The sequence below is a fragment of the Sphaeramia orbicularis genome, chromosome 11, assembly GCF_902148855.1.
Source record: "Sphaeramia orbicularis chromosome 11, fSphaOr1.1, whole genome shotgun sequence".
Classification (NCBI taxonomy): Eukaryota; Metazoa; Chordata; class Actinopteri; order Kurtiformes; family Apogonidae; genus Sphaeramia; species Sphaeramia orbicularis.
In genome coordinates, this window is record NC_043967.1 from 45,405,237 (window position 1) to 45,431,810 (window position 26,574).

General features: G+C 38.9%; 1 protein-coding gene across 1 annotated transcript in view; it reads left to right on the forward strand.

Moving 5' to 3' along the window:
- Positions 1 to 203: 203 nt before the first annotated feature.
- Positions 204 to 26,574, forward strand: part of LOC115428464 (sodium bicarbonate cotransporter 3-like) — a 32,933-nt gene continuing 6,562 nt past the window's right edge. The window contains exons 1-20 of the mRNA XM_030147522.1: positions 204 to 240; positions 2,479 to 2,628; positions 4,477 to 4,615; positions 5,163 to 5,323; positions 5,430 to 5,618; positions 10,989 to 11,104; positions 11,770 to 11,927; positions 13,569 to 13,656; positions 13,836 to 13,982; positions 14,856 to 14,962; positions 16,455 to 16,629; positions 17,068 to 17,201; positions 18,591 to 18,836; positions 20,798 to 20,903; positions 21,116 to 21,277; positions 21,798 to 21,911; positions 22,997 to 23,158; positions 24,068 to 24,319; positions 25,997 to 26,065; positions 26,334 to 26,507. Of these exons, the coding sequence (XP_030003382.1) occupies positions 5,284 to 5,323; positions 5,430 to 5,618; positions 10,989 to 11,104; positions 11,770 to 11,927; positions 13,569 to 13,656; positions 13,836 to 13,982; positions 14,856 to 14,962; positions 16,455 to 16,629; positions 17,068 to 17,201; positions 18,591 to 18,836; positions 20,798 to 20,903; positions 21,116 to 21,277; positions 21,798 to 21,911; positions 22,997 to 23,158; positions 24,068 to 24,319; positions 25,997 to 26,065; positions 26,334 to 26,507 (2,439 nt within the window). The 5' untranslated portion in view covers positions 204 to 240; positions 2,479 to 2,628; positions 4,477 to 4,615; positions 5,163 to 5,283. The remainder of the gene's footprint in view (positions 241 to 2,478; positions 2,629 to 4,476; positions 4,616 to 5,162; positions 5,324 to 5,429; positions 5,619 to 10,988; positions 11,105 to 11,769; positions 11,928 to 13,568; positions 13,657 to 13,835; positions 13,983 to 14,855; positions 14,963 to 16,454; positions 16,630 to 17,067; positions 17,202 to 18,590; positions 18,837 to 20,797; positions 20,904 to 21,115; positions 21,278 to 21,797; positions 21,912 to 22,996; positions 23,159 to 24,067; positions 24,320 to 25,996; positions 26,066 to 26,333; positions 26,508 to 26,574) is intronic.

Consider the following 26,574-nt stretch of genomic DNA (forward strand, 5'->3'; position numbering starts at 1 on the left):
TTTAACCATAAAAGAAAATGAAGAAAAAAGAAAAGAAGAAGTGCAGCTAACAATTTCCCTTTTGGAGATACTGTTTTTCTAATCAATGATGGAACAATAATTGCTGTACTTGACCATATCATGATATCTTTATCTTTTCTCTCTGTTGTTTACAGGGTCTAGATGAGAATGCAATAGTTGACCACTGGAAGACCAGCTTCACCACTCACACACTAAACTACGAGAGGGAGGAGTTAGAAAGTAAATACAAGCCTTTCCATTTGCTGTCTTTCCTTTCATGCTGAAGTTACAACATTAAGTAGGACTAGGATACTGGGTTTCTTTTGTGGGTATTTTCTTTCTTTGAGGTAAATCTTCTTTTAACACTGTGGTGTAGATTAAGTAATTTCAATTTACCTAGCCCCATCTTACAGACTATGTGATTAAGTGATGGATTAAATGAAATCAGTAAGATTACATAGTGGACAGGTCGGAGTTTTTGATTTAGGGCGTTTTCACACTGCGTACCCGAGTCCATATCCGAATACGTTTAACCCCAAAGTCCGCTTAATTTATCTGTGTGAATGCAAACGTTCCGTGCTCGAGTACCGTACCCGAGTCCAGCTGAAAAGGTTGTCCAGGTATGGACTGCGTGGACTCCAGTACAGTACGTTGCAGTGTGAAAGCGATCTGTGCCTGAGAATAGACGTGACCTAATCACCACTCTGACTTCGGAAGTGACCTAATCCCATGAGACCATAAACGGCGCTCCTGTTGTCTCCTGAAAAAGCCTCGGATCGCACGGCACGGGCTCGCCTTATCGACCGAAACCACTTGGTGATGTATTGGGACAACGAAGGTCGCTCTTCTTCACTTTCAAACAGGCTAACAGAAAAGTATTGCCTGTCTAGACAAATGATCAGAACAGTCACTCGGTTAATGACGTAAGGGTTTGTCTTTTTCTGACTTCCATGTTTGTTTGGATAGCGACAGAATTCCTTCCACCCTGCCACCTACTGTTTCGACCCTTTAAACACTCACTTGTACTCGGGCACTGGCCACAGTACGTGCTTGTGAATGCAACATCTGCGGGAAAGGTGTGATTGTGTCCAGGTATGGCATGGATCTGGATACCCAGTGTGAAAACACCCTTAGTGTCAGTCCTGTTGAAGCAGAATTATCATCATTGTATCTCCTTCATATTGAGCTGACCTCCTACTTGGTACTTTTTATTTATATGAATGACCACACTCCTCCATTCAGTGTCCATTTATACTATTTTTTTCTTTTTTTGTGAATCCCTAGAGGTTACTATTTTCTGTCCAGCTGAGTTGTCAGGTTTTCTCCTCTGCATGCTCTTTCATCTTCTGTCTATTACCTCTTCCTCTTGCTCATATGGATGCCACTTATGCCTTCCCCTGAGTGCTGCGTTTTGGTTTCATTCCTTCTGGGTTCCTCTCAAATCAAAGAGATATGACTCATCTGTGTAAAATGAATATTGGCAGAGAATGTAGGCCAAAAATAGGACGTTTGCATCTCAGAACACAGTTCCTTGGGGCAGTAACAATAATGAGGGGAAGTAGATTAAACACTGGGGGAAAACAGATGGGTGAAAATTTAAATGTTATAGTCTGGATTCTTTCAAGTTGACTCTTTATGTCATAAGAAAAGGGGAGAAAATGTATCTGGAATCTGTGTCGGTCTTTCTGCTTGTGCTGCTTTCACTATTGGAGGGTTAAATGCCTTCTTTAGCTGTCATTTTCATAAAGGTTCAACAATCTCAAATTAAATCTCACTTATGTGAATTTAGTATTCGGTTTGTATAATTGTAAGCCTTCTGGGAGACATCTGACTTGCGACTGCACTTTTGATTTGTGTGTTCTATTTGGTAAGAGAAGCAGTAATCTGATGTGCATAATGGGTGACCAGCGAAACAAAAAGGGAGGCTGCTTCAAATAAATATGAGTTTTATCTACAAAAACCTCTGAAAGTAGGAAAATAGACAAATCAAATTGTGTATAGAAGCAAATTGTTCTATTAATATATTCTTTGAAGGTAAAATGGGAGTAACCGTCCTATACTTGTTCGATTTAGCAAATATCTCCCCTCGGATCTTCTAGCTATTTGTCCTGTATGTGTAAAAAAAAAAAAAAAAAAGATGTGTTTTTCCACAGCTCCTGACTCTAAAGTGAAATCTACCACTATTACAGCCAATGAGCAACAGGGGCGTTCCCAGAGTAGTAGCAAAATCTCAGTGGCTGTGGGCATTTCTGATCACTGTCTTGGCAAAGTGTGAATTTACAGGAACACTGCAGAAAGGATTGTGTTTATTTACCTGTTGAGTTCACATTTATCACCCCACCTTTACGTCTCTTACAGTATAGTATAGTATAATGGGTCACAAAGCACAATTCCTCTCAGTTTATCTTGTTTTTCTCTGTGAAATTAGATGTTGGTTAAAGTTGTCTGCATTGGTTCTGTCCTTTCTTTTCTCCCCAGGCCACAGAGCCGTGTACGTCGGCGTCCATGTTCCTCTTGGTAGGGAGAGCAAGCGCCGGCATCGCCACCGAGGACACAGACACCACCGAAAGAAGAAAGAGAAAGACTCAGAGGAGGGGAAGGACGATGGCAGAGAATCCCCGACTTATGGTCAGAAAACTATTTAGAAGTTATACCATGAATGTCTCTCCAATTGGCGCTGCAGTGATTAATAAAATACATTTCGACAATTAATTTTCAAACTCGATAATTGTTTTTTTTGTAAATACTTTAAGGAAAACATTTGAATTCTCTATTACAGCTTTGTTTCTGGATTTAATACTCCTCTCTGACAATAAACTGAACCAAGTGTGATTTATGTGATTGATTGTAATTAAAATGTCACTACAACATAATGTTTTACTTTCAACCAATGCAGTAAAGAAGTGACTGGAAAATGCTGCGTCATAGCACAGTGTTGTGGTTTGTAATGAATCATACCAACCCCTCGAATTAACAGGTTATAGCACCACTTTGCTCGAACCTGCTGTTTCCTTCGGTCTTTCATACCCTTGTGAATAAAACATTCGATTCTAAAAGGCATTTAAGTCCGCTGGGAACAGGCCGCAGACAGTGACTGAAGGCTGTGACATTTTCAGCTTGGTGGACATGCTTTTGTGTGGGAAGCTGCAGCGTCACCTGAACTGCACGACGCACAAATACAAAGACAGCTCTGAAAACTGCCCTAAGGATTGAGTGATGACTAGTGCATAGTGATAATGAAAATAATAATAAATATCACATATTGCAACGAAGCTTCAGTTATGATGTACAGTCAGCTGAAATCCTCATAATATATTTTGCATCAGTGTGTGTTTTGAAGGGAGATATGCAAAGTTGGACCCAACACTGCTTCCACAAACATTTCATTGCCCATTTATTTACCTCTAGTACATAAACAGGTTTTTACAGGTTTTGGTCATGCGTTCAGCTCTTTTATCCTCCATACTAAACAGACTCTATATGCTCAAGCATGTATATACATTTTAACTCATTACAGTCATGTAGAAATGTGTTCATTTTGATAAGCTTTATCAACCTCCTGAGACCCAGCAATGCATTTTTGTCCTCTATAGTGGACAAGAGTTTCATAGTGTTACTTAAATAAATAAATAAATACATAAAAATGTCCACTGAGAGGACATTATATAAAAAATAAATAAATAAATAAATAAAAAAAAATGTATCTAAAAAAACTGTTGAATCATGCTATTTCCAATTAAGGGAATTATTTCATGTAAAATAGTGAAAATGTTTACTTACTGGGTCTCAGGAGGTTAATGCACCTTTAAATTGTTGTTACATTGAATTGCTTCACTATAAAGTACATTCATAAGGTCAGAAATTACACATCAGTCCAGACAGTGTACCCATGTGTAAAGTAATTTAGCACTCTTTCTTTTGCCTCCAGTCATTCAATTTGTGCGTCCCCACAGAGTTGTAATCTACCATATCTATTTCTGTTTTCTCTCTGGTTCCAGATGTCCTGGTACTGTCCTCTTAATTTAATTAAACATGAAAAGAATGTTGCTAGAAAGAATCTGAGTTTACACTCCACCTCTAAACATTTTACCAGCCGGAGGCCGCAGACGTATGCCTACAGTGCCTACAAAATGTGCTGTGATCTTATTGGACCTTATATAGTATATTTTCTCCAGTCTCAGAAGCAATTCGTATATTTGTTTTCCTTTCGGGCACACGCACTTTCTTTCTCCTCCAATTTACTGTAAAGGATTCTTTTTCATCTACTACGCTTTCTTTTTTCTTTGCTCATATTTCCTGCTGTGTCTCCGATCTTGTATTTTATAGAGAATACATAGATCGGTAAGTCACTACAAGGAAAATACTTGGACTGTATATGAAGTGTATGTGAAAGCATCCACCACTGTTTCTTATGGATTTGTCAGTAGTTGTTAAAATCATTGTAAATATGACCTTCTGCCTTTGCCTACTCTCTAGATACCCCCTCCCAGCGGGTCCAGTTCATTCTGGGGACGGAGGATGATGACCTGGAGCATGTCCCCCATGACCTCTTCACTGAGCTAGACGAGTTGTCCTTCAGAGACGGCAGTGCAACTGAGTGGAAGGAAACTGCCAGGTCTGAAAGATGTGAACGCTGAAACAAAACGATAAGCCCATTTTTAATGTGGCTGTATGATCGCTTTGTAGCATAATCATGTATACTGAAAATTACAAGTAAATTGGAAACCTTTATCAGATTATGTGTGTTTCATGCAGAACTAATCATGCTTGCGGGTAGGAAGTTCTTTGCATGATTAAAATTCTTTCTTCATCACTGAACGCCTTAAAAGTTTGCTTTTGCATCCCTCAGAATCTGCAGCAATCTGAACACATTATTTTATTTATCTTCCATAAGCTCAGTTGTAATTTCAGAAGATGTGGTTAATACTGAACAGTTTAGTAAAACCGCAGTTTGAAAATTTTAACTTCACTTGGCTGACAATTTAAGAACATGTTCCATCACTGATTTTACTTGGACTTATGAGTCATTCAGCTTCCAGGGCTTTAAGTTACAGTCAAAAATCAGAAAAACAATTAGGCCAAGCCGTGCACATAGAAACAACGTGTTCTTGAACTCTAATGCGGCTAATCCTTTGAATACATTGGCTGGTGTTTATCTACAGATGGCTGAAGTTTGAGGAGGATGTAGAAGATGGCGGTGAGCGGTGGAGTAAACCTTATGTGGCTACGCTGTCACTACACAGCTTATTCGAACTACGCAGCTGCATACTCAATGGCACAGTCATGCTGGATATGAGAGCCAACAGTATTGAGGAAATTGCTGGTAATTATGGAGTGTATTTTCCTACTATTTCTGCTGCATTTTATCATGTTCACTGTGGCCCATATCTAACTTCTGTTTTTCTTCATGTTGTGTTTGTGTGGCTCAGACATGGTTATAGACAGCATGGTGGCTTCAGGCCAGTTGAAAGAGGACCTACGTGACAAGGTGCGGGAAGCCATGCTGAAGAAACACCACCACCAGAATGAGAGGAAGCTCAGCAATCGCATCCCTCTGGTGCGCTCCATTGCTGACATAGGCAAGAAACATTCTGACCCACTCTTGCTTGAAAAAAATGGTGAGACTCAGTGACGCACTCGAATTTCTTTTTCCTCCATATTTTCCATCAGTGTCTGGGGAACTGTTTCTTAAATAAAAATGTTCAAATCCCCCAATGCCAGCGTAGAAGGTGGATGAGAAAAGTGAGTAGAATCTAGAGAATGATCTACATTGAAGCAGTCAGTCCCCTACTGAAAGAGAAATCTGGGTGCTATTGATTGTGCTAACCTGTACGGCTGGCCTGGCTTGGGGTTTGAATAATGATTGTTTTTACTCCTTAAGGTGACATTCAAGAAATAAGGCTTTACCTGCAACTTAAGTCAGCATTGTGTGTTTTTGAGACTGGGCATGGCCACAGCAGTGTTAATGTGTGATGTGCATTTAAAGATGATGGGTGTCAGTCTGAGGTGTTAAGAATGACACAAATATCACATCCATTTCTGTGCTTGTCGTCCTTGTTGGGCTTGCGATTTCATATCATCAAACCTGAAAGGCAAATGTCAGATGTTAAAATTGATTAGAAGATATTAATGGTTGGGTATTTTTGAGTGATTGTAAGAGTTGCAGTGTGAAATATGTGTGTCCTGTTCCACCTGAATCTATACTGTGCATTTATGACGATTGATGTGCTTGTGGTCGAGCACACGTGCACTGACATCGCACTGCATACTGATCCTCTCTTGCATGCAAGCCTCTCTGAAATCTACGTTTTGCTTTCTTGCAGTCATATCTTGTGTGATTGGTTTGTTTGGAGTTAAGGGAAACAAGTTGTTGGATCCTTACAAACCCTCCTACACACTTCACTTAATCATTTGTTGTGTCCTCTGCACACAGCCATGCTTTTCGCTCACCTTTATGCAAGCACAAACCTCTCTAACTCCACCTCTGCCACGCTCGTGCTGCCCACCCCCTCTGGCTACGTCTCCTCCAGATGCCATCTCTGTAATGTATTCCTACTTCATATGTTTTTCCTTTCTGCTCTACCCCCTCTTTCCCTTCCTCCTCCTCCTTTCCCTCCTTTCTCTCCTTTTTGCCATTGTCTTGTCTGTTAGGAGAGGGCTTGTCCTCTTCCCGTCTTTCTCTCCACAAGCCAGGGTCAGCCTCCGCTGGCTCCAACCTGTCCCAGAGACGAGAGTCCAAAGTCTCCATCCTGCTCAACCACCTTCTACCCTCTACTTCCTCCAACACGCCCCTTTCCACCCCACAAAATACCCCTTCGTCTTTCCGGCGTTCCGCCCAAAGCCCTACGACCTCCTATGGCGTTGGCCTCGGCCCTCAAGGCATCCCTGAGGTGGTGGTATCACCTCCTGAGGACGACGACCTGCCCAACTCTGCAGAGGAAGAAGCAGCATCGCCACAGCTCAGCCGTCGAGCATCCTCGGCATCCCAGGGCCTCGAGCTGCTGCCCTTAGAAGGCAAATATCTGTGTAGCCTGCCAGTGTGAGTCACGGCTTGAACAGAGAACACTAGCACTAGCATGAAAGCTCTGCTTCCCGTTTACCTCCAACCCTCCCGATCCTGCGGCCATCTCATCTATAACCCACAGCAAGGCTCACTCGCTAAGACGCTCCTGCCACTGTATTTGTCCACAAAGTGTTGACACCACTGTCTTCTTTGCCTCATGGTTTTTGCTTTTCCTCCTTTACTATCTATTTTACTGACCCATTCTCAATCTACTAATCCTCTATCTTTGCCAGTATAACTCACTGCTCTGCTGTCTGCTTCTCTTGCCATACACATTTCCAAAACATCCCCCAGTGTCTATGCCTTGCTTGGGCCTGTCCATCTAACACCTCCCCCATTGTGGCTGCATGGCAGTCTGACAAAATATTCTAGTCTATCTGGTATCTTGTTCGCATACTGCACCATATGTTCTCAGTTTTTTTATTGCCACCTCACTCCTATCAATCAAGCCACAGGACTTTAATGATGATTAATGATTTAATGAGATTTTTTTTCATATTTCTCCCCTTAATCATCATTTTATCTTTATCTGATGATGTATTTTACACAGTAAATCACTGTTCAGTTAAACAAAAGAAAGTCAAAACTCCAAATTCTGGTTAGTTCAGTGGTTTGATGTGCCAATGAGAGATTCTCTATATGAGTATTAATCTATTGTAGGAATCTTAAAGCATCTCAACACTTCTGTTGTTAACAGAATACAAAGCCTGGATCTTTTGGATATCACTACCTCCTCTGTAGTCCTTTTTAATTTGGTGTGATGTTTAATATGACAGATTAAGCCCCAAATACTTTTATCTATAACATGTTTTATCCTCAGGTGACTGTCCCATTTTGAGCATACTGTGATATAAATGCCATCCAACTTGTGCTTTTCCCATTGCATCATTTGACACCAGTGCACCTCCTCATCATCAATTCCTAAGTATAAACATTCTTTTACCTGATTAAGAGAGTAATAAGGGAAATGCATGCCAGCAGCATGGCTAAATATATGCTTGAGACCTGGGTAGTTGTACTCAATGTACAATCAAATTGTCACCTACAGTGACTTTTTGTTCTTCCCAAACCATGTCTTGTCTGTTTATTAATAGACTGTGTGCGTGTATGTGCGTCTGCGTTTGTCTCATACTGGGAATGGTTCCATTTCAAAGTAGGGGTCATTAAAGCCAGCAATCACTTGGTAGGAGGTGAATCTGAAAGGTTGGGGTGGTCTTATTATAGCTGACGGGCTTCTGTAATTGCACCCCTTCGAGGAAAATACACAGTATTTCCCAAGAGCACACGTCTCAATGTCTTCAGTGTGTGGGCTTTTCAGAGAGGGATTCCACCCATGATCATTACAGTCTAATATGGTGTAGTGTAGAACCTAAAAAAATGGTTTGCTTGTCAGTCTGACACCTTTATCTGCGTCTAGAGCAAAGGTACTGCTCTACAGTTTGAGGCTAGACAGAAGTGGCCTTATTTTGTTATTTGCAGCAATTTGTCTTACCAAAAACTGGTGTCAGCCAAATGTTCAGGCACTTTTTCACAAGCATACACTGTAACAGTTACAGGCCATTTATATATAGTACAGGTACCAATGGGTATGGGTATGGTCAGAGGTAAAATACCGTTAATACAGTTAAAACGTTAAAGGATCAGTATTTAACATTTACAAATGCTGTTCGTTTACTTAATATTCGTCACTCCATTTCTAAGATAACAGTAGCTAGGGTTGCACCCTGTTGCTACTGTTAAAGAGCAGAAGCAATGCATTGAAGCAACCGCAACTCAGTCTACAGGCTGTTATTATGAAGCCAATGTCAGTAAAGTCGATAAAGTCAGGGAAGGTGCTCATTTGGGACCCATCCATGACATGTCTGTATTGGAAGGTCAGTCTGTCAGTTGGTCAGGTCAGTCCGTGTTACACTTGAAACGTGATATAACTGCATTGGTTTAAAAAAAAAAGTCTTCAAATTTGGCACCGATATTCATTTGGACTAAAGCATGAACAAAAAAATCAATATCTTTTTTAGGAAATTAGGGGTAGACATTCACTCTGTTGTCTAATTTAATGTTCATTGTTCTCGTTAAAGATTTTTCACCGATACTTTTCTTCTCCAGTGATATATCTTGTAGCCGTGAACATGTCATCAAGGTTAGCTTCAGTCAGACCGTACCATTTTTCTATTTTCTATTGGAAAATGGTTGCATCTTGACTTATGCCAACCTAGTGTCATTACATAGCTGCCGATTGAGAGTTGTGGGAAGATACAGACATACAGATTACCAGCAACGCCATGTTTAACACTTTGATGAAAGCAAAATGAGAAATGTGTGTCAGAAAAATTCAGTACATAACGTCAAAGATTAATCTTCTTTCATTCTGTTGAATAGCCCTATGCTACCAGCGTGATATAATCTGTGTAATTTCAATCATTTATTTCTGTGCTTTTGCATACAAAACAGATAGCGCTGTGACGCCACTGTTTAAAAGGCTGGTATGGGTGAGCATTCCAGGGCTTAGCCTTACTGAATGAAGTGTGTTGGCGGATGCAACCTAAGCTAATCCCTCCCTTATTCCAAGAGGCTTTGTCGGGTATGTGAGCAATCATGCTCCTGTTCACCAGTCACAGCTACCCAGCATCCACTGGGGTTACTCCAGGGTACTGTTCAAGGGTATGGATCATCATGGAATCACATGCTGGCAGTAATGACACAAGTGATTTTAACTGAGCTTAATTAACAGTTTGACACTTTGCTTATACTTCTGAAATGTATTTTTGTTGATAATATTTTGATATACGATTAGAAAATGTGTTTAAGAAACTGAAATTGGTAAAAGAACTGTTACTCCAGAATTGCAGAGGATAGTACATATTTGCTATCCTTTGGTTTCAGTACATTCCTCCCTCATTTCATATTGCGCTCTCATGTCATCACAAGTGCTAGCGTTTGTATGGCTCAAGTCAAATGACCAGTTCTTGAATGGTGCAGCCAGTTATGCACAAAAATACTGAAGCTTCAACACTTGAATGCACTGATGTCTGATGAATTTGTACTGTCAGGCCCATCAGATGCATTCACTCACCTTCAACTCAAAGCTTACATGTTTCCCAGCTAAGCACGACTGACTCAAGCACCAGAGTAATGAGCTCAACAGACGGGGAGCAATCACTCTTATTCTGTGAAATATTCCCTCTACCCTGTGGAGAGGCATCGCAGTCTGGTTGCTCCATATCACATCCAGCAATAAATTGTCGTGAAAGGGATTCTTTCAGTTTCAGTACAGTGTCAGAGTTGATTTTCATTCCTATCAAGTGGAGGAAAAGTATTGTATACTCTTAGAATAATGCACTAACTTAGGAGACGTGACATTAACACATAACTACCTCACATGGAATCTGCGCCTGCTAAAAACAAAAATAAATTTGCAGTGTTAAAACATCTCCACCTCCAAACAGGTGTGTTGTTTGTTATTGTTCTGTAACATTACTATTAACAAAAGTGAAAAGAATCATGAGGAATGGCAAAAATTCAACTTAAACCTCAAGAAGTGAGGAAGCACCGCTTGGCAACAGAAATAAGTACATTACATTATAAATATCTCAAGAAAAACAACACATTTTGTCTAAAACCTGTAGCCCTGCTCTATAATTGTAGATATGTGAATATGTAATAGTAGTTTTAAAATGTGTATTTGTTGTATGATTGAATATGAGTAGAACTTATGTAAAATTGCCTCCCGTGTGTTGAACCTTTGGTAGATAAATACTTTGTCATTGGTGCTCTGTTGTCAGCATTATACACCATAGAGAAAAGACATGAAGAAGCTATTGATATACATATGTGTCATAATGAACCATATAGCTATTTCTGACCAGCCTCCTGACTCCTTAGTACTCACACATTGTCCATCATCACCTTGTGTCTACCCCCCCAGGACCACTGGTGTCTCCAAACTCTGTCCCAAACAACCTGGATGGCAACAAGGCAGTGGAGAGGAGGCCGTCCAAAGTAGGGGTCAGTAGAGAAAGCAGCAGTGTCGACTTCAGCAAGGTAACCTAACCACAGTACTGAGCCCAGACACAGTCCATCACGGTGAAACGGCCATGAGTCCGTCAGCATCACCTACCCATCTGCCCTTCTCTTCTGGGCAAAATACGAAGCTTCTCCAGTCATTGCTTCATCTCTAATGGAATAAGTATTGGTTACCAAAGTAAAAATCTTTGGTTGTGTAACTGTTTACTTATTAAATTCTTCCCTCGCATGGCTTTCATCCATGTTACCATTTTGTACTTCTTCATGCATTTAGTAAAATGGCAGGCCGCCATTAGTAGTTATTATTATAAAACCATCCATTATGACTGCCAAAAAACAAGGTACGCTGTTTACATGAGTCACAGGATACAAAGGAGAGATGAGGGCTGTCTTCTCTCACAGGGAGAAAAAAAAAAAACTCTAGTGTTTCTGTATTTAGGGGAACATGATAATGACTGACATTACAGCCATGGACAATCTTTGCTCAGTACTAGGAGGATTAATTTAGCTTCCAACTTATCTGTAATTCATTATCAAAGCATCCCAACGACCTGCTGCCATCCACATTTTGCACGTCTCTGTTCTTGTCTCATTATTTTTCCTTTTTATCTGGTCTTGCAGAGTATTTTTAATTTTCATCCGTAGATCCAAATTCTCAGCACCCCTGTTTCCACTGGTTTCAGGTGGACATGAATTTCATGAAGAAGATCCCTCCCGGTGCTGAAGCCTCCAATGTACTGGTGGGCGAGGTGGACTTCCTGGAGAAGCCCATAATTGCCTTTGTACGGCTCTCGCCTGCGGTCCTTATTACTGGCCTCACTGAGGTGCCTGTGCCCACAAGGTACTATGATAATAAAGAGAAAAATAAATAATAGATGAGGACAATCATTCTTCAAATTAATATTCGATGAAAGAAATCAATGTAATACAACACTCTGTAATTAACAGTAATTGGTCATATTAATTTGTAAGATCCGTATTTTATATGTAACAATATATAATAACTATGGTGTATCTGAAAACATGGGTGTAGGTTTGGTTGAACAACGGGGTAACAATTCAGTTTATAAACAGGGGCCCAAGACATTAAGCAAACAGTACAATTGATTATGAAGACAATCCCTATTTCGACCTAAGCTAAAACCTAACCCTTGTTCTCAAACAACCTAAGGTAATTCCATAAATACAGGCAGTATAGAATTTAGACAGTATCAACACATCAGCACATCAGGCACATGAGGCAAAAATACAATGACACAGGCGTAAATTAAACATATTTCAAAAGCAGTTTTTGTTTTAATTGCTTATGCATGAATTTATAACCTGGGGTTCCTATTCCTGTGGAATTTTAGGTGTCAAGTACTTTACTTCCTGCTTTAGAGTGATTTTATGCAGCAATGTATGGACCTTCTGTAGCAGCTTAGGGTGGAAAAGTGTTGAAAATGAAAAGAAAAATATGAGACACCAGGTCAAAGTTTAAAATATAACAGAAGCAAAGATGGTCCATTTACAGAGATGACATACTGTAAACTTCACCAGTTACATAAAACAGCTCACTTCCCGCTCCTACGTGGGCCAAAGGGTCAAAAACATTGTGTGGATGAAGGAAAGTAGATTAAAAAGGTCTAAATTAAATAATACTACACTGATATCACATTTTTAAGGGTAACCACCATTATTTCATCATAAGTATCATTTACTTTATCTTCTTGAATGTTTGTTCCTCCTTGAGTCAAGATTTGTGTTGCAAGATTTTGCGAGAACGGAATGCTCTGCATCTTTTGGGGTCTTTTTTAGACCTATGTATAACGTAGCCTATAGCTCTGCCTGCTGGCGACACAGTGCAGCCTGAATTATCCGTTCCAAACCATATGGACATGTACATAATTTCATTATTTGCAGTTTAGTTTTTTATGACTTTTCAAAACTTCACATCAAATTTGCTTTGGATTTAATTGAAACATTGCCACTAATACAAGAAATCTCTTTCCCTGAACAGTCTTTGGTTAAATATAATAGGCTTTCAGACACTTGTTTGTCTTCAAGTATTTATTCTCCTTCTCCAGTACATTTATTTTGGGATATAACCTCTTTCATGCATGCATGTTCATGCAGTAAATACCTCTGTTTGGGGATAGTTTTATTAATTTTTAAGCCAAATGAATATCAATAACGACACATTTTGGCTATAACTTGAAAAAAATGAAATAAAATATAGTTTTCTAGATCATTTTCATGTTTATATTGTGGGGGATAAATACACACAGACAAATATTGACAGAGGTGAGATGATGCTGGAAAAACTGAGGCTTATTACCAGAAATCCTGCTTATAATGATTTCATATTTCACATGTGGAAGGAAAGACCCAATGGTAAACATAATTCTTGAATTGTTACTTCAGTTATAACTTAGTTTTTTTGCTCCTGTAAGCAAATACAATGTTTTTTTTGTTTTTTTTATTTATGTATCTCACTTTAAAGGTTTCTTTTCCTGCTGTTGGGTCCTCATGGCAAAGGTCCTACATACCATGAGATTGGCAGATCCATGGCCACGCTGATGACAGATGAGGTGAGAGAGGAAAACATTGATCCTATTATCACTAGTTACACCAGCTTTTCTCCCCAACTCAATTTCACTTTCCTGTTGGACTGGAAATTTTTCATTTGTAACCTTGGAATGCAACCTTGCAGAGATTATTATAGTATTGATTAAATGACTCCTAACATCATTTCATCACAACCCTGTAGATTTTCCATGACGTGGCATACAAGGCCAAAGACAGAACTGATCTCCTTTCTGGGATAGATGAGTTCCTTGATCAGGTAACTGTGCTGCCTCCAGGAGAATGGGATCCCACGATCCGGATTGAACCCCCCAAGAACGTCCCATCGCAGGTGACTACAAGAGTTAACCACAAAGCTGCGCAATAACCAATCAGCATACAAGCATACTGAGCACATATTGGTTAGACACATACAGTTTACACAGATGTTATGCTGGTGTAAAGGTAAGTCAGTGGTAATTGTCTTTAAGCCTCAAACAGTTATGGTGACTATAAGGTTTTGTTTCTTTGTCAGCCTTGTTACTTGTGTAATCATATGCTCTGTGAACACTTTAGGTCACTGAACATGTTATTTTTACCACTTAGTGTTTATTAAAATGCCATTGTTAGTGTTAGTTTCAGTTTATTAATTTCACTCTTTAGATAAGACAGAAAAATTAAATCTGCTTTTACGCATCAGTAAATTGACCACATTATGAATGAATAGAACAATCTTATATTTTCTGACCCTCTTTAGCAAAATAATTGTGCTTTTACAGTAGTAATTTCAAATAGAATTGTGAAATCAACCTCGTAATACAATACCTGCCATCACTTACTGCTGCAATTAATCATTTGCAAAAAAAGAGAAAAATCAAACAACTTACTCTTTAATTTCTCATTTTCAGCCATGCAATTTGGAAAGAAAAAAAAAAACTGAAGAAAGAGCTTAAAATACTAAGGAGAAAACATGCAAATAACAAAAATAACATTTCGGATAATTTTAAACATGCAGTAATGTTTGCATGCAATGTTTGCAAATCATGTTATTGCTGTATTCTGTAGATAATTGGAGAAAATTCACGTCGGCAAACAAAACATCCACCCTCTTCCATATACCTCTTCAGCAGAAGTTCCTTGTACATTTTCTTCAAGTTATTAATGTTTGTACATTCTTTCAACTCCTTCAAATCATTTCACAAAATCACCCCATCGTGAACCGTAGATGAAGAGGAAGAGACCATCCCAGCTCAATGGTACTGCATCTCCATCTGGGGAGCTAGAAAAGGAGGATGACCATCACGCAGGCCCTGAGCTGCAGAGGACTGGAAGGTAAGTATAGAACCTTTTTTGGTGGATGGCTTACTTTAATAATATATACTTAATTGCACTTGTGCTATTTGAAACATTTAAAATGAGTCCTAGTTGAATCAGCAATCTTCTTTGCACAAATGGACATATTTAATATGTCATGTTGATGAGGCAGTTTTATTAACAGGACAAATCTAGCCTGACTAAGGTCTTCAAGGAAGAGGGAATTAATTATGAAGCATCATCAGAGGTTCAGTGTGTAGTTTTGTGTTGAAATGTAGACAGCAGATCAGAAAGTGACTCCTTAAAAATGCAGCATTTTGAGGTCTTTCTTTTAAAATTTTATGAAATGTAACACTACTTTCTGTTTGAGGAAATGCATCTCCATTGCGCTCAGTGAACCACAGATGCTGACATTTATGGATAACTCACACTGTATTTGAAGAGAACAGACCACGCAGCAAAGAGAATGTGTTTATGTGAAACCTCAGGCAGACACACACTTCTGCACACATACACAAGTCAGGAGGATCTTTATTATTTACAGAATTACACTCCTTTTCACCACTACTATAAAAGGCTCATGCCTCCAGGGAGTCTTTGGGGGGGATCGAGAAGTGTAAGAAAGTGCAAGAGGCTAATGTAAAGAAAGCAACAAGAAACAGGGACCATGAAAAAGAATCAGTAGGGGCTGTGGAGGAAAGCAGCAGAGGTTATTCCAGAGGTGTGGGAGAAGAAAAATGAAAGTAGACGTTACTGCAGAGCAATCAGGCAGGTGTCAGAGAGAAAAGAGGAAGTTATCCAAGGTGAGAAAATGGTTTCAAAAAATAGATTCCCTCAAAGTCAAAGTTTAGAGACGCAAAACTCACAGCAGAGAAGTGGTACAGCATGTGCACGAGGAGAGAATCTGACCTTATGAAGATTTATTTTTCTTTTTTACTGACCTTCTTTAAAAATAAATAAAATTAAGTCTCATGTGGTAGCCTGTGTTTCAGATTGAGCATGATGCCAGTGTAAATGTTGGCTGCTCGCCCAATACGCTCCACAACCACTTTGCGTGTTATTTAAATACTCACTCTCAGACAGAAATTGAAAACCAGAGTATCTGTTTACACCTAAGTTCCACAGCAGAGCTTTCATTGGAAACACAAGGCTTTGAGTCACACATGAGAGTTTTCCTGTTTTTTAAGATGCCTTTGCACATCCTATATAGGAAGGTTTTGTCTGTCTGTCCATATTTTGTTTAAAACATGTATCTCATAAATGGCTTCTTGGAATTTCTTTTTATTTGGCACATACAAAAATGCACTGGTACTCAGGGATGAACTGATTAGATTATTCAAGTGGATGTAAATAGCCACAAGACATATTCTACCCTGGCCAGAATGAGCATATTTGGCTCTAGATGCGTGAACCCAAATAGCAAGTACCATTATATAATTAAACTTTGTAATTCTATACTGTACTCTATAAAGTGAAAACATTGAAATCTTCCTTCCTCATCTCTGTCCAGGTTATTTGGAGGTCTGATCCTTGACGTCAAGCGCAAGGCTCCCTTCTACTGGAGCGACATCAGAGACTCTCTGAGTCTGCAGTGCCTCGCCTCCATTCTCTTCCTCTACTGCGCCTGCATGTCTCCTGTCATCACATTCGGAGGTTTGCTCGGCGAGGCAACAAAAGGCAACATAGTGAGTCTGACTGATCTGCACTGCAGAGTCACTACCTGTTTTTAATGCTGCCTTAACCTCATGTGAACAGGATTCTCTACATAAGTAGCTCTCTCTGTCTGCCTTTCCCTTCTTTACAAGGATGTTCTTACTCGACCAGGGACTGTTGGCACAGGCGCAGTCTGTGCTGGCGTGTATGATGCGTCTGAGTAAACTCAGCAGGCGAGGGCTACACAGAGTCAGCAGGGTGGAAATGCTCGTGCAGTTTATCTAGCCTCTCAGACGTAAACCCCGAGTGTCTGTTAATCAAGTTCTCTGTGCTCTGGTCGGGGTCCTCTTTCCTCGTCTCTATCTTTTTCTCCTCCAGCCTTTCCCTGTCAGCCCTCCTTTGTGTGGGTTTATCTCCCCCGTCCTCCCTTTCTCACTCCCTCACTCCCTCCCTCTCCTCTCTGTCGACAGAGTGCCATAGAGTCTCTATTTGGGGCATCACTGACAGGAGTGGCGTACTCCCTCTTTGCAGGCCAGCCCCTCACTATTCTTGGCAGCACAGGGCCTGTTTTAGTGTTTGAGAAGATCCTCTTCAAGTTCTGCAAGTAAGTTCAAGCAAGTTCACCTGTGATGTGGTGAAACACAGTAGATATTAGGAACACTTTATATTTGGGTACACATATTAACCATCAACCCTCAATGACTTAAACAGCTGCTAGCGACCAAAGACATGTACTGATCTAAAATGTTAAATATCTGTTGAACCACTAACTCTATCAATAAATAATTCAGGTCAATTGCAGTTTCTGAGTTTTTCAGTGACATTAGATGTGTCTTATTTAGACATTCAGACATTCTGTAGTGAACATGAAAACATCATCAACTTCTGCAACATTGAGCCTGTTTACATGACCATAAAAATCTGACAATTGGGAGTCATCAGATAATTGTAATAATTCAACATGTTTGCATGTACTTCAGAAATATAATAACTGAAAAACCCTGGTTTGGATGTTAGAGTCTATTACCAGATTTGTACCATGTGATGGTAGTATTAGGGAGAAATCCAGGTATATTAATCCGATTTTTCATAATCAGATAACTAGCATATCACATTATGTTGTGTACGTGAGCACTTGAATAATCTGATAACTCCAGAAATTGCGTAATGATCAGAGTATTAGTGTGCATATAAACAGGCTCATTGATTCAATAATAAAACCCATGTAATTTGACAAATGACAGCAGTTGTAGACACTTGTTTTATGTACAGTTGATAGATTTTGATGAAAAAGTCACACTTTCTTTGGTTTTCTCTGTTTCAATATGTAACCTTAGGATTTATACTTTTATGAGCATCTACATGTCTAGTAAATTAAATACAGCTGAAAAAATAACTGAAAAATGCAGATTAGTTAGGTAACAACTCATTTGGAGTTGCCACAAAAATAGTTCAAAGATTTTAAGAGTTGGCTAGTTAGTATCTTATGAATTAGTAACACATTGGCTCTTTATTAGTTATTATAAAGCTCTTCTTAAGGCCTTATTCTGTATGAACATATATTCTACAGCTACTAGGACATTAAAATTTCACACGACTTCATTTACGAATGGGGATCATATTCAGAGTTAGAAAGATTTCAATTTGAGTTATTTATGTCAAAACTAGTAACACTCAAACATTTATTGAAGCCCGATATTAAAGAAAGAATATTAATGCAGTTAAAACAGTAATTAAGATGTTTGTTGAAGTAAAACTGTTAATTATTGGCTCAGTATTTGTAGTGTGTGGTCATGAAAAATAGGACTTTAATACATATTTTATTATCAATAATAAGATGCAACGAGTTAATAGTTAATGTGTCTCTTATTAGAAAGTGTTACAAAAGTATTAATAAGTTAGAATAGCTGACATAGTTTAACACACCTAGTGGATTCTAAGAGAATAATCCGATGATGCATTTGAACCTGTAACCCTTCTCTTTCTTTTCCAGTGACTACGGCCTGTCCTACCTGTCTCTGCGGACCAGTATCGGTCTTTGGACAGCCTTCCTTTGTATTGTCCTGGTGGCCACAGACGCCAGCTCCCTGGTCTGCTACATCACACGGTTCACAGAGGAGGCCTTCGCTGCACTTATCTGCATCATCTTCATCTACGAGGCCCTCGAGAAACTCTTCCACCTGGGAGAACACTACCCTGTTAACATGCACAACGACCTGGACAACCTTACCCTGTATTCGTAAGTAGTACACCTCTGTATTTTAATTCATACCACACAGAGAATAGAACGTTCATTTACTATTCTTTTGATAGCTTGGCTGGAATAGTAATTGTTGCTATATTGTTTTTCAACCTGAGATCATATGTTATAAGTTACTTGTTACAGTAAAAAAAAAAGACCTGTCATTGATTTAAATGCAGGTTATTTCTTTATTAAATTTGTAAGACAAACATTTCTCAACCGTTTGCTATGTTCGTTTACATTTTCACACAAGAAAACAGTGATAGTTTTACACATTAAAGAAATTCCAGTGTGACTTTTTACTTCCTTGTTACAGTGGGATGATAATTATTTCCAAAGCTATACATCAAAATTCAGAGTTAAATTAGAAGTCGTCCTTAAGGAGGGATGCGTATGATTAGGCCTGCATTATATGATCAAAGTCTGTAATGTGTGGTAACTTTATTTAGAAGAATAATATTACAGTGATGGTGTGACATTTGACAGATACATACAGTTGCGGAAAAAAAATATTAGACCATCAAAAACAATGGTTATGCAATCAAGTATTAACTCCTGTGTGTATCATGTGACTAAAACAGACAGAAAAGAAAACATGGAATGCCTAAAAGCACTGTTTTTGTCAGTGCAATGCCATAGATATTGATGTAAGAACTGAAGTGATTTTGGTTATTATCAAGAAAACAATGGAAAATGGATAGATATCAGCTCTAAACTTAAACTCTTATGAGCTATTTTTGTTGTTATCATTATATTTGTCCAAACAAATGTACCTTTAGTTGTACCAGGAATTAAAATGAACAAGAAATTGAAGAAACAAGGGGTGGTCTAATAATTTTTTTTCCACAACGATGTAACTGTGTAAGCGTATAAGGGTGCATATTAGCTTTAAAGATCATATACACACACTTCAATATATTTATGCCTCCTGCTTTTATAGATACAATGCTAATATAGACCCCAAATATTAAACAGCCTCTGCAAAATGAATAAATAAATGAAATAAATTGTTTCAAACATGAACAGAAATTGCACATGTATCCTCAACCTATTAAACCAAACATCCATTTAAATAGGGCACACATATAAGAAATTGAATCTTCCTTTTCCTCTAACCCTGCGCCTTGGTTTATTAACACATTGGACCTGGACCAAAACCAAATTAGCCCCCTTTCCTCCCCATCGCTACAACACAGTGATAAACAAGAACTGTGTTTTTCTGCAGCTTTTTCCGGCTTCCTCCCACCATCCATAGACATGCACTGATAGGTTAATTGGTTAATCTAAATCACCCATCGGTGTGAATGTGAGACTGATTGGTTGTTGGTCTCTATACGTCAGCCCTGCGATGAACTGGTGACATGTCCAGGGTGTATCCTGCCTTCGCCTATAAGTAGCTGGGATAGGCTCTAGTGACCCCCGTGACCCTAGTGAGGATAAAGCGGGTTCAGATAATGAATGAATGAAACTTTCTTTTCTCCCTTTTGAATATTTTATTTCTTCCCTCTGGAAGTTGCAGTAACATTTTCCTCACTCTTATGTCCTTCCTCAGACATCATGCTAGCTACCCTTGCAGTTGCAACCAAATTGACTCCAATTAACCTGAGGGTAGCTGACAGCAAGCTGGGGCTTCATCTGATTAGCCAAATGGTGTGAATGTACTGCTCATGTATCCAGGACTCGCTCTCGTTAGGTCAGATGTTGGTGCTTGCTGATTCTGAATGCAGTATGTGTGATTAGTCAGCGTTACATATCACAGTGTTTTCTTTGTAGAAATGGTCCTCTACTTAGATTGCTGCCCTTGCTTAAGACTAATTATTATGGTTGATATCCTCCCGGGGGGAAAAATACATTTAAAATGGCTGATGTTATTACATTTGCTATGTTTTAAATAAACATTAAAACAAATGGTTTTTCTGTAGAAACACTGTGCTTAGCATTTTTTCCCTGAATCCCAGGTGTCAGTGTTCTGCTCCAGTCAATGCCTCCCAAAAAGTAATGCAGGTGTGGAACCAGTCAGGATACAGCCCAGAATCCATCCCATGGAGCAGCCTCAATGTTTCGGTGAGGACACACAGTGACCTCTAGTGATGAAGGCAGACATTACACTTACAGGCACTTTTATTTATTTATTTATTTATTTATTTATTTACTTCATTGATTAATATGCTTTGTACAGACATTCTCACAAACATACTGATTTAGTCAGACACATGAACAGTAATTGTCCAGGTGATCAATCAAGCTTATAGATCCATGTCCTTTGGTTCTCTTAGACGTGTAAGATGCTCCATGGTGAGTTCATGGGTCCGGCCTGTGGTCACCACGGACCCTACATCCCAGACGTTCTTTTCTGGTCCATCATCCTCTTCTTCACCACTTTCTTCCTGTCCTCATTCCTCAAGCAGTTCAAGACTGAGAGATACTTCCCCACAAAGGTGAGAACATTGTAGGATTTCTCCGTTGAACCATAGACATTTACGGTCACAGGATTAAATGTAAACTTGATTAGATATACATCTATATTGGGTGACTATCTATCTCCCTGTACCTGTCACTGTTTGCTGATGTGGCTAAAAGCCTCCCTCTGTGTATAAATATTTACATTGCATCAATCATTAATATGCAGGAGCAGTCTCACACAGAGAAAGAAAAGATCTTCTTGTGTCCTCCCACACAGCACCAGGCAGTCTGTTATCACTTGGTGTTCTGTGGAGGCAGGTGTTGGTATTGTCTGATTTCTAATGCTGTTACTGTTGACACAAAAGTAATAATGACTTTGGTTGTTCTTGACAGTTACTTGTAATAAAAGAGTGTTGTTGCTAGATGCTGCTTACTGATGTACCATCTATTTGTGACTGTGTTTGAGGATTAATTGAAATAGAGTGACAGCATGTATGCTCATCTGCAGTCCCTAAATAAAATAGTTTCTCTTTTGTGTGTCTGTGTATTTGGCAGATACGTTCCACCATCAGTGACTTTGCTGTGTTTATAACAATCATGATCATGGTGGTGGTGGACTATCTAATGGGGATCCCCTCTCCTAAACTCAATGTTCCAGACCGCTTTGAGGTAAACGTTTCATATATGTCATTACATTAACTTGGACTTACGTCTTCAACTGACAAGCAGAGGACTTTTCCTGTATAAATTTATACTTTTGCTGGCAAAGGTCTAAGGTCTTTTGTAAAACACTCGGTATCTGCGTATAAAAACATGTTTTCCCTGATGGCAGTGCCAGATATTTATGTTAATATTAAAGATTTTTTCATAAATATGTATGATTGAATCTGTTTATTCAAAGATCATGTAAAAATGGGCTGAAAGTCTGTATTTATAATGAAAAATTATTTGTTAAGGGGATAAATAACCACAAAAACTATATAAAGAAACAAACAGTGACATTGTGTCACCCAACGCTCAAGTCCTCATATATTCTTCGATAGTTACACAATAATTGTTTCGTAAACACAGTATATCTCTAGAAAAAAAAGACAAAAATCCAGGCACTCGGTTGGAAAAATTAGAAATTGTGAAAAGCCTTTATTTCATGAGGGCCTGTAAATTAATTATTTGGGCCTGGAGTTAAAAACTCACTGGATTTTTGTCTTTTTTTTTCTATTGTTCATGCTCTCTCCATGAGCACCTCTGGTTTGTCTAATACCAGTAGCTCCCTGTGAAATAGTTTTTATGTCTTTTTGGATTCTTTGAGAACAGTATATCTCTAGTTTAGGTTAAAATTGTGGGTATATGTCTAAGGAAAACAATTTCTTCTGAAAAACTACTAAGAAAAGCTTTTTCCATATTCCAAATAAAGAGCATGTATGTGCACAAACTGACCCACATAACAAAAAATGCTTCGTCAGACCTTGAAATGTTTGTGTTTTTCAATAACATGAATGATTTATTGTTGAAACAGTTCAGAAATCAGTATTTAATTGAATGACCCTGACAGCTTTCATTTGTCACCTCTCTGGCACATTTTTGTTGAGTGCTGCACTCAAAATATGACAGTTTGGCTTTGTTTGATGGGTTTTGCCAAACTTCATGTTTTCAGTGTAGTTAAGGTTTGAAAGGTTGAAATTTGAAACTGGTCTCTTCATGTTCTCCACAGATGTACACATACACTAACATCACGAATCTGCTTTCCCCTGCAGCCAACGTCAAAGAACAGAGGCTGGCTCATGGACCCACTGGGAGGAAACCCCTGGTGGACGCTGCTGGTGGCTGCACTTCCTGCACTGCTCTGCACCATCCTCATATTTATGGACCAGCAGATTACTGCCGTCATCATCAACCGCAAGGAGCACAAACTCAAGGTTAAACACACCTTTACAAGTTTATTTATGTTGGAGTTTGCCTCATAGCATAATTGCCTAAGGCATGTTTTTGGCCAAATTGTGATATTTGCATAAAATGAAGCAGCAGTGTTAGGAGAGTAAAGTTACGCAGGTATCACAATTTGGCCAAAAATATGACTTAGAACTAGCAGAAATTAGCCTCATACAGTTGCTGAAAAATTATCAGACTACCCCTTGTTTTCTTCAATTTCTTGTTCATTTTAATGCCTGGTACAACTAAAGGTCCATTTGTTTGGATAAATATAATGAAAACAACAAAAATAAATCATAAGAGTTTAATGTCAGAGCTGATATCTATCCATTTTCCATGGTTTTCTTGATAATAACCAAAATCACTGCAGTTCTTACATCAGTATCTTTGGCATTGTACTGACAAAAACAGTGCTTTTAGGCATTCCATGTTTTCTTTTCTGTCTGTTTTAGTCACATGATACACACAGGAGTTAGTACTTGATTGCATAACCATTGTTTTTTATGACTTATGATGGTCTAATAATTTTTTCCGCGACTGTAGTATAATTGCCTAACTCCTCTCGTTCTGATCCCCTCTCAGCCTGTTTCTTTATTCTCTACCTCTCTAACTCACTCATCCGTCTTGGTTGAACTAACATTTTCACGATCCTTGCCTTGTGTGCCTCAGGGTTCTGCTTGTTTAAAAATAAATATAGCCCACCTTGAAAATTCATGAGGCAATCATACGAGAGTCAAAATTCCAACTATGCACAGCCAAATTAAATTTTTCCTGCGTCCTGTTTTGTTTTATTGGTTTTAACTTCAGGAGAACAGCTGCTCCTCAGTCACTCATAACTACGGTAGAGCTTTGGGACTCACTCGCCGTCTCTCGTCTCCCTGTTGTGTGTCTTACAGAAAGGCTGTGGCTACCACCTGGACCTGTTGGTGGTGTCGGTAATGCTGGGTATTTGCTCCATCATGGGTCTGCCGTGGTTTGTGGCTGCTACCGTCCTCTCCATCTCCCATGTCAACAGCCTGAAGGTGGAGTCCGGCTGCTCGGCTCCGGGGGAACAGCCAAAATTTCTGGGGATCCGGGAGCAGCGGGTCACTGGGTTTATGATCTTTGTGCTCATGGGTTGTTCTGTTTTCATGACTTCAGTGCTCAAGGTGAGATGCAGAGAAGAAAACAACATATTCAATCATCCTAGCTTCTCATCCGTTTGAATGACAATGTCAAAATGTCTATCATATAAAAAAAAAAACTAAAAAAAAAACATGCACACACCATAGATGTACTAAAAAGACCTGAGGGTGTTTGAAACTAGTTTGTAAAACTATTACATTTCACTGTTGAGGTCTTCATAATTTTGCTCATGCACCATAACACACTGACAGCATCCCTGTTACTGTGATAATTAATTCTGACTTCTGCCTGCGTGTGCTGTTATTTTTCACCCGGTGAGAAAATTGATTTTTGGTTTGAGTGTTGTCAGAGATTTTGAGCAAAATCAAACTAAGCACAGACACAGTCATTTTTATAAACACACAGACTCACACAGAAAACCTGTTGGCTTCATAACCTGCTTGCTGATTTTAATTGGATGTTAGGTTTGTCTGATTTGTTTGTTACCTGTTGATGAGCTCTTATATTCACTGTAAAACTAAACACAGAATACCGACAAACAGTAATGAGTTGAGTAAATATTACTATCAACATTACTATTGTTGTGGTTTATTTGCTCATCAGATACTTGCAGAGTATTTTATTGAGTTGATATATTGGTAGATAAATCCATTGCTGCAGGTCTCATGGTATCAGAGGCTGGTTTTGCTGCACATGTGTGTATATTACCAATTGTAGTTTGGCTGCTTAGTTTGATTTTTGTCACCTTGCGTTGTAACTAACAGCACACTATAAGTTTGTGCCAAAATCAATTTACATTGTTAGCAACATAGTTAAGTAAGATTGTTTACCATAATGTTTTTAGTTTATCATAAGACTGGCAGAGTAAAATACACTATAGCAGGCCACCACAGTCTTGTTAATGGAAACACTGTGTTGTTTTCACAGTAAACAGTTCACTTGTGTGGTGTAACAACACATTTTGTATAACCTTAAAAAATGTAATGAATTTTCACCTCATTATTATAACACTTGTATTTTATCTTTTGCTACATTCTATTGTGTTCAGTAGTTCTATTTGGTTATAAGATTTTGACAGTTATTGTAGGAGTTGCACTTTTATATCATCTGTAAATATAATTCTGTATCATATTTTGAAAAGTTATGATCAATTACATGTCTCGGTTGTTAAGATAGACCACTGAAATGGCCAGTTCTGATCTCAGTTTATGTAAAAATGTGTAATACGTACATAAAATAAATGAGAAGGTCAAGCATTTATCGTATTAATCGTCCAAATACAACTAATCTCAGAGACTTGACCCTGCTGGAAATAAAAGCCACTCTGGGTTTTTATTTATTTTCGCCATTTTCCACAAAGACCTTCATCTTATCAAAATGCAGTTGCCAGAGCCATTTTGTAACTAAATGCAGGCAAATGTTCAGTCTGTTAATGAATGCAAACTGCAGCAGATTACAGAATGTGGTCATGACAGAATGAGGTGAACATTTATCCCATTTACAGAGGTATTACAGAATGCAGTGGTATTTATATCATGTTGTAGAGTGAGTTACCCATTAAAAATGTTACACAATATGTTTTCGTCAATCCAGTGGATTCTGGTGTATCCGATGTCACAACTGCCATTCCCTTCTATTTTATAGGTTAAATATTTAATGTTTTATGTTTTAATCAGTCTTTGGATGTCTCCTCGTTGCAGTTCATTCCCATGCCAGTACTGTATGGAGTCTTTCTCTACATGGGCGTCTCTTCCCTCAAAGGCATTCAAGTAAGACTGCTGTGCTGGTCTTTGAAGATAATATGCTGTTTTATTCTAAAGCAGCTGCAGTCTTCAGCTGTTAGTAAAGATAAGGTTGGCCCTTGTAGTTTAAACCTTTGATTGTCGTGTAATCAGACTCCTCTAAGGCTTTTGTTAAGTGATTCTCCTCCTCTGAATAATGCATTGCATATTCTCCATCCCTCTTCACCCCTCATCTGTACAGTCCCTTTCATGAGTGTTCCTTATCGCTCTCACCAAGCTTCTTCGCTCTCTCTAGTTCTTTGACAGGATCAAGTTATTTGGAATGCCTGCCAAGCATCAGCCTGATCTGATCTATTTGCGCTATGTGCCGCTGTGGAAGGTCCACATCTTCACGCTGGTGCAGCTCACCTGTCTGGTGCTGCTGTGGGTCATTAAGGCCTCAGCAGCAGCTGTTGTGTTCCCCATGATGGTAATGCTTTCAAATATCGTCAATTAACCTCTACATGAAAACACAAAGGACAAAGAACAGATACTAA